This window comes from Euprymna scolopes, chromosome 12 (genome assembly GCF_053919585.1).
Source record: "Euprymna scolopes isolate OS-2025 chromosome 12, ASM5391958v1, whole genome shotgun sequence".
Lineage (NCBI taxonomy): Eukaryota > Metazoa > Mollusca > Cephalopoda > Sepiida > Sepiolidae > Euprymna > Euprymna scolopes.
In genome coordinates, this window is record NC_136493.1 from 152,739,841 (window position 1) to 152,752,189 (window position 12,349).

Here is a 12,349-nt window from a genome sequence, read left to right on the forward strand (position 1 = left end):
TGTGCAAAAATCGCCAAATTTTATGCAAAATTGGTGACATCATCATTTTATGTGTAAATGAAATCATGTGTAAATTTGACAGATGGCCAAAGTGGCTAAAAACGAATAATTGAAGTAAAGTCTTCTTTTGTTTTGTTAGATTTTGATATTTACATTTTTTTTTTTTAATATTTGTCTGCTGCACTAATATTTTTGTTATATAATATGTGTATTTAAACGGCTAACATATTCATAAGTTTTATATTATTTTATTATATTATTTCATATTATTTTATTATATTATTTTATATTATTTTATTATATTATTTTATTATATTATTTTATTATATTATTTTATTATATTATATTATTTTATCATATTATTTTATTGTACTTTATTATATTATTTTATATTACTTTATTATATTATTTTATTATATTTTATTATATTATTTTATTATATTTTATTATATTATTTTATTATATTATTTTATTATATTATATTATTATATTTTATTATATTGTTTTATATTATTTTATTATATTATTTTATATTATTTTATTATATTTTATTATATTATTTTATATTATTGTATTATATTATTTTATTATTTTATTTTATTATTTTATTATATTATTTTATATTATTTTATATTATTTTATATTATTTTATTATATTATTTTATATTATTTTATTATATTATTTTATTATATTGTTTTATATTATTTTATTATATTATTTTATTATATTATTTCATTATATTATTTTATTATATTATTTTATATTATTTTATTATATTATTTTATTATTATTTTATATTATTTTATTATTATTTTATATTATTTTATTATATTATTATTTTATATTATTTTATCATATTATTTTATTATATTATTTTATATTATTTTATTATATTATTTTATATTATTTTATTATATTATTTTATTGTATTATTTTATTATATTTTATTATGTTATATTATGTTATATTATTTTATTATATTATTTTATATTATTTTATTATATTATTTTACATTATTTTATTATTTTATTATATAATTTTATTATATTATTTTATAATATTATTTTATATTATTTTATTATATTATTTTATTATATTATTTTATATTATTTTATATTATTTTATTATATTATTTTATTATATTATTTTATATTATGTTATTATATTATTTTATTATATTATTTTATTATATTATTTTATATTATGTTATTATATCATTTTATTATATTATTTTATTATTGTATAATATTATTTTATATTATTTTACTATATTATTTTATTATATTATTTAATGACATTATTTTATATTTTTATTATATTATAATTATTATATTATTTTATTATATTATAATTATTATATTATTTTATATTATTTTATTATATTATTTTATATTATTTTATTATATTATTTTATATTATTTTATTATATTATTTCATTATATTTTTTCAATATATTATTTTTTATTACTTTATTATATTATTTTATATTATTTTATTATATTATTTCATTATATTTTTTCAATATATTATTTTATATTATTTTATTATATTATTGTATTGTATTATTTTATATTATTTTATTATATTATTTTATATTATTTTATTATTTTATTTTATATTATTTTATTATATTATTTTATATTATTTTATATTATTTTATTATATCATTTTATATTATTTTATTATATTATTTTATATTATTTTATTATATTATTTTATTATATTATTTTATATTATTTTATTATATTATTTTATATTATTTTATTATATTATTTTATATTATTTTATTATATTATTTTATTATATTTTTTTATTATATTATTTTCTTATATTATTTTATATTACATATTTTAGGGGTTAAAAGCCATTAAAAACCCAAGGCACTAGTATCTAATAAATCATAATTTTACAATAACAGATTTTTAAATTGATCTTGATATTTTAAAAATATGGTCATTTTTACATTATATTAGCCATACTCGGCCATACATTGCTCAGTTTGTTTAAATCGAATCCCTCTCTGCCAAAAATATGCAAAATTTATGATTTTTATGGGAAGGAATTAGTGTGGCAAACTGTTTTTTTTTTTTTTTTTTTCATTATAAAAAAATATCCTTAAGTTAATAAATAAATGACACAGTTTATTTGCGGACTGTTAACCTCATTTCTTATAGTTGTTGATTCATGACAATCTTTGAATATGTAAATAAATGCGGAATGTAAATTAGATTGATGAATTTTTTTTTTATTTTGTTATAGCAATTTATCATAGTGAGCTGCATGGTAAAACAAACACACAGACACAGAGACACACAACAGAAATAATAATCGGAGTGAGAGAAGAGCAAGCGAACGATATAGAGAGTAAGAGAAAGAGGAAAAAAAGAGTGTTGAAAAGAATATATATATATATATATATATATATTCTTTCTAAATAGAGAGAGAGAAAATAAAAACTTTGTTAGACAGTGTCAACGCCATAAAAACAAAAAGAAAGCAACACCTTCCTCTGAGTGTAGAAGCATTCATTTACTAAAAATAATGTGTTTTTTTATGTTTTCAGCATAAAAAGAAATCTAGAAAAGGTTTCATTTCCGCTCTCTCTCTCTCTCTCTCTCTCTCTCTCTCTCTCTCTCTCTCTCTCTCTCCCTTCCTCTCTATCTTTCTCTCTTGCTGTTGTCTCACACTGGTGTTTATTTCTCTTGCGTATTTCTGTGTCCGTGTGTTCAGCATCTACCTAAATTTGTCACAGTAGATGTAAATAGCGAAAAATCACATAAAAACAAAAAGAAGGCAACAATTTATTTTGAGTGTAGAATATTTAAAATAATGTTTTGTATTATTGTTTTCAGCATTTATTCCCCCCATCCTCTCTCGCTCTGTCACTCTCTCTCTCGCCACATGTCTTAACGTTCGTTTATGATGCGAATGCCGTTAATCCTGAATATAAGAATGATCAGAACTTAGCCAATCAGAATGGATGGATTCAGGCTAGGGTGACTTTATTATTTGTGAATCGGAATATGGAAAGAGTATATTATGTGTATGTATGTAATAACCAGTTAATGGCGGTGCAAGTACAATATTGTCAGAAAATGTAGAGTTTGTCACAGTGTCAACTGGTAGTGGTAAGAGCACTAAATATTGAAAGAGAAAAATAGGAACTTCTTCCTCTGTAGATGTGATGATTGTGATGGTGTTGCTCATTGGATGAAATGTAGCATTTTATTATCACAAGTGAATGTGGCAGAAATGGTGGTTGCAAGCTACATAAGATAATGACTATCAGGGTAGATGTATTGAATTTGTATGTGGCATCTGTTGTTGCAAAACTCTAGTACTTTGGTCCAGAGGGGAATTTCTGCAATCAAAATATTATATATGAAGATTATATGTGGTTAGAAATTCTCAGCTTAAATCAAAACTATATATATATATATATATATATATATATATATATATATATATATGACTTGATGCCATCATCTAGAATCGAGACCACAACATACAACTCTCCACTTTCATTCTTTAGTCTCTGAACCATGCACAGATGTACATATATATATAAATTCACCTGTAATCCCTTTTTTAAAAGATGGAATCACCCGATTGTTGGAGACAAGATGCAAGCAAGTAAGCAAGCAGGCAAAGTTCAAAGAATTTTATAATTATATAGATTACGATTTCAGACACACTGGATCCAACTGTGGAACTGTGGACTTGATAGCACTGGAAGGTTCAGTGTTTATAACAAATCCAGAAATAATAGTTTCAATAATAAATGTTATGGAAGGTTTTCCTTTTTTACAAATACTGAATGTTTTTAACATACATTTTTATTAAAGAAAACCTGTATTTGTCTAAAAAGTGTCACTTTTTCGTGCTTGTTAAGATAGAGTTGACAGATCGATTTTTTAAATATATCGTTTTAGGCAAAAACAACAGTACTTACTTGGCATGTCGAAAATTGTAATATATCCAAAAATTATAAAAATTCATCAAGTAGAACAACTGCTATTGTATTTTTAGTGAAAAAAAAACAAAAAAAAAAAAAACAGTGTATCCCTATATCTACAAATGTTGGAAGCCATTAAAATGTCAAAAAAGGAGATAAGTATGTCCCCTGCATTTGCAATCTTCAAGGTGTTTATATCTAGGGAAGATGCAATTTCCCCAATTTTCTGCAAAATTGTTTTAACTATAAATAATTTTCTACTTGATGTATTTTCGTAATTTTTGGATATAATACTATTTTCGACATGACAAGTAAGTAAATTTTTTGATTTTGCGTAAAACCACATCTATACAATAAGCACTTTTTTTTAAATTAAAAAGCTAGTATTTTTTTTTGTTGTTTAAATGTCACAGAATGTTTTCTAACTCAAGTGAATGTTTAACAGTGACTAGATAGAATGTGATATAGCAGGGAGTCGGGGTTCATACATTCAAGTTATATCGGTGAGGCATTCCAACATTTTTCTCAAGACATTTCATTGTTTCATTACTTCTATTATCTTCCAACAGATATTTTAACTGAAGAAATTTATCCCATTTTTAGACAAATTATTATTATGCTTACTATTATCAGTAGTATTAGTAGCATTCGTATTATTATTATAAGTAGTTCGCCGTAAAAAAAATATGCTTATTTACTTTTAAGAATGTTTCCCATAAAAAACTAAACTTAATTACAAGAAATAAATATTACACGTTTATTAAATAAAAATAAGAATTGTTCACATTGTTCCAATTATTTTTATATAAAATGTTAAGAAAAAATAATATTATATTACATATTGTGTATTACTAGCAAGACGCCTAGCATTGCCCAGTCTTGAGGAGAGAAACAAAACTAGAATCAGATGACCAGGCTTTTATGTGCTTCAGACTTAACATGCAACATAACATTAGCTACTTATATTTTCTCTACCGCTCTCCTTCGACCCAGGACTGTACCCTAATAAACAAAGTCTCTGACAGCATAGATATAGCACTCACCTTCAATACTAGCACACAAGTACATATATTTGATGACTTCAATGTCCACCACAATAATTAGCTTGGATTCTCTACTTACTCAGACGTAGCTGTTAGCACAACACATAGCTTCTCTATATCTCATTCCCTATCACAGACGTTTACATTTCCAACACATTTCTCAGACCAGCAAGATCAACATGCCTCACTTCTAGATCTATTTCTGACCACAGTTCCTGATGATTGTATAACGAATGCCCACAGCCCACTCGGGAATGCTGATCACGCTTTGATGATGATAGAAATCACCCTAAATTCTCAACCCAAAACTGAAGAGCCACTGCTCAAAACAACAAGGTATTACAAGATAATATTTCCCTAGATGAGTTCGTAATTAAAGGATACTCTAACTTAACTTCCAAATCTGACCCCCAAGATTGCCATGGGCATGGATTATGTGCCTATATTAAAGATAGCTTTCCATGTGGTAGGGGCATCTCCAGAGAAGATCCTAACTTACCCTATATGTGCTTCCGGGTTGCCTTTGCTCACACTACTGCATTTATATTTACTCTCTATCACCCCCACAACAGTAGAGTTACTATCTTTAAGAGCATATCTGAGAAACTTGACCACATCCTGTCTGCTTAACCTTCAGCTAATATTCATGTCTGTGGAGACTTCAATGTTCACAATGTGGAATGGTTGACCCACTCAAACAAGACCGATGATGAAGGGAGATTCTGTCATGATTTCTCCATTGCTTATGACCTCACTCAGATTGTTCACGAACCCACCTGTGTGCCCGACAATGACGGCCAGTATGCGAGTCTCCTAGACCTTTTTCTCACAACTTGTTCTGAACTATGTTCAGTTTCCATTCTGTCTCCTCTTGGATCTTCCAACCACTCTATTGTATCAATTAGGATAAAAATGAAATGTAATAAGTCTTCAGATGTACCTCTCCATCTTACAGTATATCGATACACTATGGCTGACTGGGATAGCTTCCGTACATTTATATCAGATCTACCTCTGTGTTCCATGTTTAAAAAGGATGTGTCTTCTATAGTATCAGACCTGACAGAATGGTTAATAGTAGGTATAGACCATTTCATACTCTCAAAAAAGTTCCAGCAAAAACCTAACAGCCAGCCATGGTTCTCTCCAGAATGTGCTGTTGCCATTGTGCACAGAAATCACTTTTTCCACTGCTTCCAATGTAATAGATGTATGGAAACTAAAGCCGCTTTCAGGACTGCCAGCAACCATTGTAAGAAAGTAATAAAGAACGCAAGAGAATTGTATGCTCAGTCCGTCAAGTCCAAAGTAGCTGAGCAGCGGCTTAGTTCCCACCAATTTTGGTAAATAGCAAACAGAATCCTGAGCAGAAACGTGTGCTCTATCCCAACTATCATCAATGGACCTGAGGTAATCTCGTCAGCATCAGACAAAGCCAAACTATTTGCCAAGAACTTTGCAGCTAATTCTACCCTTTGCGACCAAGGCCGCCAACCTCCAATATTTCCTCCTGTATCAGAAAACACACTATGTAATATACAAATAGCTGTATGTGATGTTGCCAAGCTAATCAAAAAACCTTGATTCCAGTAAAGCAACCAGCCCTGACGGTATTCCAATTATACTACTCAAAAAACTTCAACCAGAAATAGCGCCCTTACTTACAAAACTATTTAAACGTTGCCTTAAGGAGAATTGCTTCCCATCACACTGGAAAATCTCATCAGTATGCCCTGTATTTAAGAATTCAGGTGATCGTTCATCCCCCTCTCAGTACAAGCCAATAAGTCTCCTGTGCGTCATGAGTAAGTTGCTGGAATCTGTGTTAAATAGAGAAGTAATCAACCATCTCAGCAAAAATAACATTCTTAGTGACTCACAATATGGTTTCCTTTCTGCCAGATCTATAACAGATGTGCTTACAGTTATATATCATAGGATTAGTGAATCTCTCAACGGAGGCAACCTTTCTAGGGCAATTGCTCTTGACATATCAAAGGCCTTTGATAGGGTATGGCATAAAGGTTTACTTCACAAGATCTCTAGCTATGGTATAGCTGGAAATATCTTCTCAATTATTAAATCATTTCTCTCTGATAGGTTCATAAGAGTAGTAGTTGATGGGCAAAAATAAGAAGCTCACAGTATTAATGCTGGAGTCCCTCAGGGGTCCATCCTGGGCCCAACTCTCTTCCTGAACTACATTAATGATCTTCCAAATCACATCCTTACATCATTCGTAGACATTTATGCTGATGACACTAACATCTATGGTAGCACATCTAAGACTGTAAAAGACCAAGTTCTCTCCAATTCTCACTCCTCTGATCTTGGGCATGTGCTACAATGGGGAAAGGAGTGGCTGGTTACTTTTAACGCATCTAAGACGAAGCTTCTATCTTCACATCATCAACGTTATGATCTCCATCTGGCATTAATTGAAATGAATGGCTCTCATCTTGGGGAGGCCTCATGTTTTGACAAGCTTCTGGGCTTGACCTTTACTCCTGATCTTAAATGGAATACGTACATCAAATCTGTTGCCAAGGCCGCTGGAAAAATGGTAGGATCTTTCTATTGATCCAGTAGATATCTCACTGCTGATGCTATTCTCTATCTATATAAGAGCCAGGCACGTCCAAGGATGGAGTACTGTTGCCATATCTGAGCAGGAGCTGCTAGAAAGGACTTGTCCTGCCTTGATAGAGTTCAAAATAGACTTCATAGCCTTGTAGGAGATGTCCTTTTCTCTTCCCTGCAACCTCTTTCTTTATTGTTATTTTCATGGCAAGTGCTCGACTGAGTTTCAATCTATGGTCCCCCCTTGCCAAACTTTCACAAGAAACACTTGTCTAGCTGAAAACACTATCAATAATTCCCCCCCACTCTTTATCTGTGCCTAAACTTAAATGTAGATTCCATGAACAAAGCTTCTTTCTTAGAACCGCACGCCTGTGGAATTGTCTTCCGTTTTCCTGCTTTCCAGCTGATTACAATATGGTTGTCTTCAAGTCCAACGTAAACAAGTTCTTGATGAGCCGTTCCACTTAAGTTAACAAATTTACCGAAATTCCATTACTAACGATTACTATATTGTCCAATTGACTACTGTACACTCTTAACCCTTATCCTTGAGTGGTCTCTAGGCCTTGATAAGTGGTTATGCCTATGTAAAAAAAAAAAAGGCTGACTGGGAAACAATTGGGATCTCATCAGAGATGCCCCGTGGAGAAATATCTTTTCTCTTCCAGCTGAACAGTGCACAAATGAGACCACTGAATGGTTCAAAACTGCAATTGAAGCACATGTTCTCACAGAAATTCTATAGCAAGCCCCACTCTTCCCAATGGTTTACTTCTATTTGTGCAGGTGCCATTAATCAAAGGCAGCATGCGTACCGCAGATTTAACCGACATAAGTCCAGTTCAAACAGACAGAAGTTTATAGAAGCTAGAAGTAATTCTAAGAAAGAAATAGCGACAGCTAAGACAGAATACACTGAAACCACCAGATTTAACCGACATAAGTCACAGAAATTAGGAACCCGTGATTTTCGGAAAATCTACAACACTGTAGTTAATAATGGGCAGTCAACGATTCCTCCACTACCAAACAATCGTGAGGTTGTTTTCACGGCAACCGAGAAGGCTAACATGCTTGCCAGTCGGTTTGCCTCAAACTCCACATAGGACCCGGTAAACCACTCCCTCCTTGACTTTCCTTTGCGGACTGACACCACACTAGATGATTTGAAAATCACCCCTTCTCAGGTACATGGTATCATAAAAATCCTAGACCCCTCAAAAGCATGTGGACCCAATCTCATCCCGGCTGTGCTATTAAAAAAATGTTCCACTGAGGTTGCTCCAATTCTCTCCAAACTTTACAAAAAATGCCTTAACAAATCTTGCTGTCCTGACTGCTGGAAAACTGTTTCAGTCGTACCAGTTTTCAAGAATTCTGGCGAAAGAACTGACCCATTAAATTATCGCCCCATTAGCCTCCTCCTGCTTTTCGCCAAAATATTTGAGTCCATAATTAATCAAGCTTTAGTCCATCACCTTACAGCTGCTAAACTTCTGACCAACCAACAATATGGATTTAGAACAGCCCATTCCACAGCAAATATCCTAACTGTAATCTATGAATGTATATACCATTCACTTGACAAAGCAAGGGAAAGTAGAGTGGTAGCCCTTGGTATATCTAAGACTTTTGACAGAGTATGGCATGATGGTCTTCTCAGGAAAATTAGATCATATGGTATCACTGGAAGAATACTTAACATAATTAAATCCTTCTTACATCTAAACAATATGATATAAATGCAGAAGTACCTCACGGATCTATCCTTGGACCTTCATTATTTTAAATATTCATAAATGACCTCACTGATAAAATTGTTTCTGAGATGGGCATATATGCTGATGACACCACACTCTATAACAGGCACGAAGAGAAAACAAATGAACACATTTCTAAAGAAATGGCAGAAACACTAGAGGATGACCTCCAATCTGTAGTAGAATGGGGACAAAAATGGATGGTCACATTCAATGCTGCCAAAACTAAGCTTGTTTCCTTCAAGAAACTTTCTCTACCACCAATAGCAATGGCCAAAAACACATCATCTGAAAGTACTTCTTTTAAACTCCTCAGCCTAATGTTCACAAGGAACATGAGTCGGAACAGATACATTGAGAGCATTACTAATGCTGCTGCAAAGAAGGTGGGCTCTCTCTACCGTGCTAGAAAGCTACTTACGTCTGAAAGTATCCTGTACCTCTATAAGGCCACTATTCGCCCATGTATGGAGTATTGTTGCCATATTTGGGCTGGTGCATCTGCTACTAGTCTCTCACTCCTGGACAGGGTTCAAAAGAGAATCACCAATCCGATAGGTCCTGAACTGACATCTCATCCCCTTTCATAATATCCCTGCAACTCATGTCCCCAATAGTAGCCCCCTACTTCAAAGTGGCACTGTGCCTTGTTTGGGGTGAAAATTGAATAAAAAAAAAATTCAAACTGACATAATAAGTTGTACTGATAGATCGCGATATCAGTTTAATAGAATATCAGTTTAATAGAATATCAGTTTAATAGAATGTTATAACTGAAAAGTGACCCCCCCCCACGTTAAAAGTCATTAAATAAACTTTTTAAAAACATTTTCCTGTTAATAAGAAAGTTAAGTCTGTTATCAACGATAATCCGCAGAAAAAAAAAGAAGAAAGCGTGAAAAGGAATTAATTTTACGGGGGGGGGGGGGGGGTAGGCTCATTCAATCCGTTAATTCGAAATACAAGTTGGTAAGTTAAACCGATAACATGTCGTCTTCAGAGTGTCAATAATGGCTTAAAAGTCGAAAAATAAACAAAATACTGATAAAAATTCACCCAATATGTGTCAGTGAATTTTTTTACACATTTTTTCGTTTGTTGTTGGTTTTTCATACGTTAAGAATTTAAATTAGGTATTACTCTCTGATAAAATTTAATAAATATTAAATTTTATCTAAATTATAGTCGCATTTTTAAATAGTCGCATCTTTCTTTTGTTACAATGCCTCGAAGTTGGTTTTCTTAATAAAAATGTAGTAAAAAAAAGTCCTCAAAAAAGCTGTTACTGAATACTTACTGAATAATAATAATTTTTTTAAAAATTGTATTTCTTCAACTGCACGTTAATTGTTTGATACTGAAAGTGACTATTCTGGGTTTGTATTACTGTACACATAGATTCGAAAAAGTTGTCAAAAAACAAATATATAACAAATAAATGTTATCAAAGGCAAGATAAGTTACTTTTCTACCAAACTGGATATAATTTTCGTGTTTTTATTCAATTTAACATGTTTATTCAGCTCGAAAAACATGCAGTGTTTACCGATGTATTGGAAAATTCAAAATGGCGCCCGACTCTCTCTTAAACACGGTAAGTTTGGGAAAAGGTGTTATAAATAATAAACTAGACAAAATACTGTTAGAAATTCGCTCAATATATATTACCGTGACATAGGTTGACATATATTCGGTGTTTTCTTAATAGTATTTTGTCTAGTTTATTATTTATAACACCTTTTCTCGAACTTACCGTGTTTAAGAGAGAGTCGGCCGCCATTTTGAATTGTCCAATACATCGGTAAACACTGTATGTTTTTCGAGCTGAATAAATATGTTACATTGAATAAAAACACAAAAAATATATCCAGTTTGGTAGAAAAGTAACTTATCTTGCCTTTGATAACATTTATTTGTTATATATTTGTTTTTTGACAACTTTTTCGAATCTATGTGTACACTGTACAGTAATACAAACCCACTATTCTTTCTAAAATGGTGCTTCTACAGAATTGGGACGAGAATTTGTAGTCGATAAATGAAGTTTTCAGATTAAAAAAAAAACAATGGTTTCAACTGATTACAGTGGTAGCTTCCAAATTATGCAGTCGAAATTACCCGAATATTACTGAATTATTAAACAAAATAACTTTAATCATGTTAGCAGGTGAAAGATTGCCGCCATCTTATTTAAATTAAAACGGAAATTACCGCTCTTGTCTTACGATTGTTTTCATCGATTTTTTTTTGGGGGGGGGGGTTCTTTGATAATTTTCTACCTATCGATTCTCGTAATTTTTTAATATAATCATCTTAAAAATACGAGGAATACATAGATACCATTGTTTTCATGTGAAATTCAGTTTTACGATTTCCGAAATTTCGCCCCAACAGTGTAGAAGCACCCAATGTTTATCCTCTGAAAATACAAACCTGTCTGGCTTCTCTTTCGGTGATTTTCCCAGCTGAAATCAACGACATTTTCATTTCACGCCATACCTGAGAAAAAGCCGGAAATTCTAAAGAATCGCATGCTTTAAATTTTGTCAACAAGCAATCAAAATCGGCTTTTACACAATGCTTAGTACTATCAGGTGCATCAAAAAGGTGAATTAAGCTAGATTTCTCCATCGTTTTGTCGTTTTACTCTCCGTCAACAAATCGATAGAATTATCTCCCTTGCTTACGCTAACAAAACCTAAGCAAAGGGAGATAACGATCGTTTTTTCCTTGTTTAGTGAACAGGGGAATTTCAGAATTTCTTCATGCGGGAAATTACGTTTGAGTTAATTTGAAGTTTATATGTATAAATAAATAAATAGGTAAATAAAAAAAATAAGACCAATATCTTTAGATTGACACTCTCCACTGAATACGCCCATCAAAAAAAAAAGAAAAGAAAAATGAGATTCTACATTTTTAGGGGTATTACGTGTAAAGCACCCTCGAAAATTAGTCAGAAAAAATAAAAACAAATAATAAACGAAAAAAATAAATATTTTAAAAT

The 12,349-nt window shown here is 30.8% G+C and overlaps 1 protein-coding gene across 1 annotated transcript in view; it reads right to left on the bottom strand.

Annotated features, from left to right (window-relative positions):
* LOC145291561 (snRNA-activating protein complex subunit 1-like) overlaps positions 1-12,021 on the bottom strand; it is a 46,157-nt gene extending 34,136 nt beyond the window's left edge. Inside the window, exon 1 of the mRNA XM_080137624.1 lies at positions 11,776-12,021. Within this exon, the coding sequence (XP_079993750.1) occupies positions 11,776-11,973 (198 nt within the window). The 5' untranslated portion in view covers positions 11,974-12,021. The remainder of the gene's footprint in view (positions 1-11,775) is intronic.
* Between the last annotated feature and the right edge of the window lie 328 nt (positions 12,022-12,349).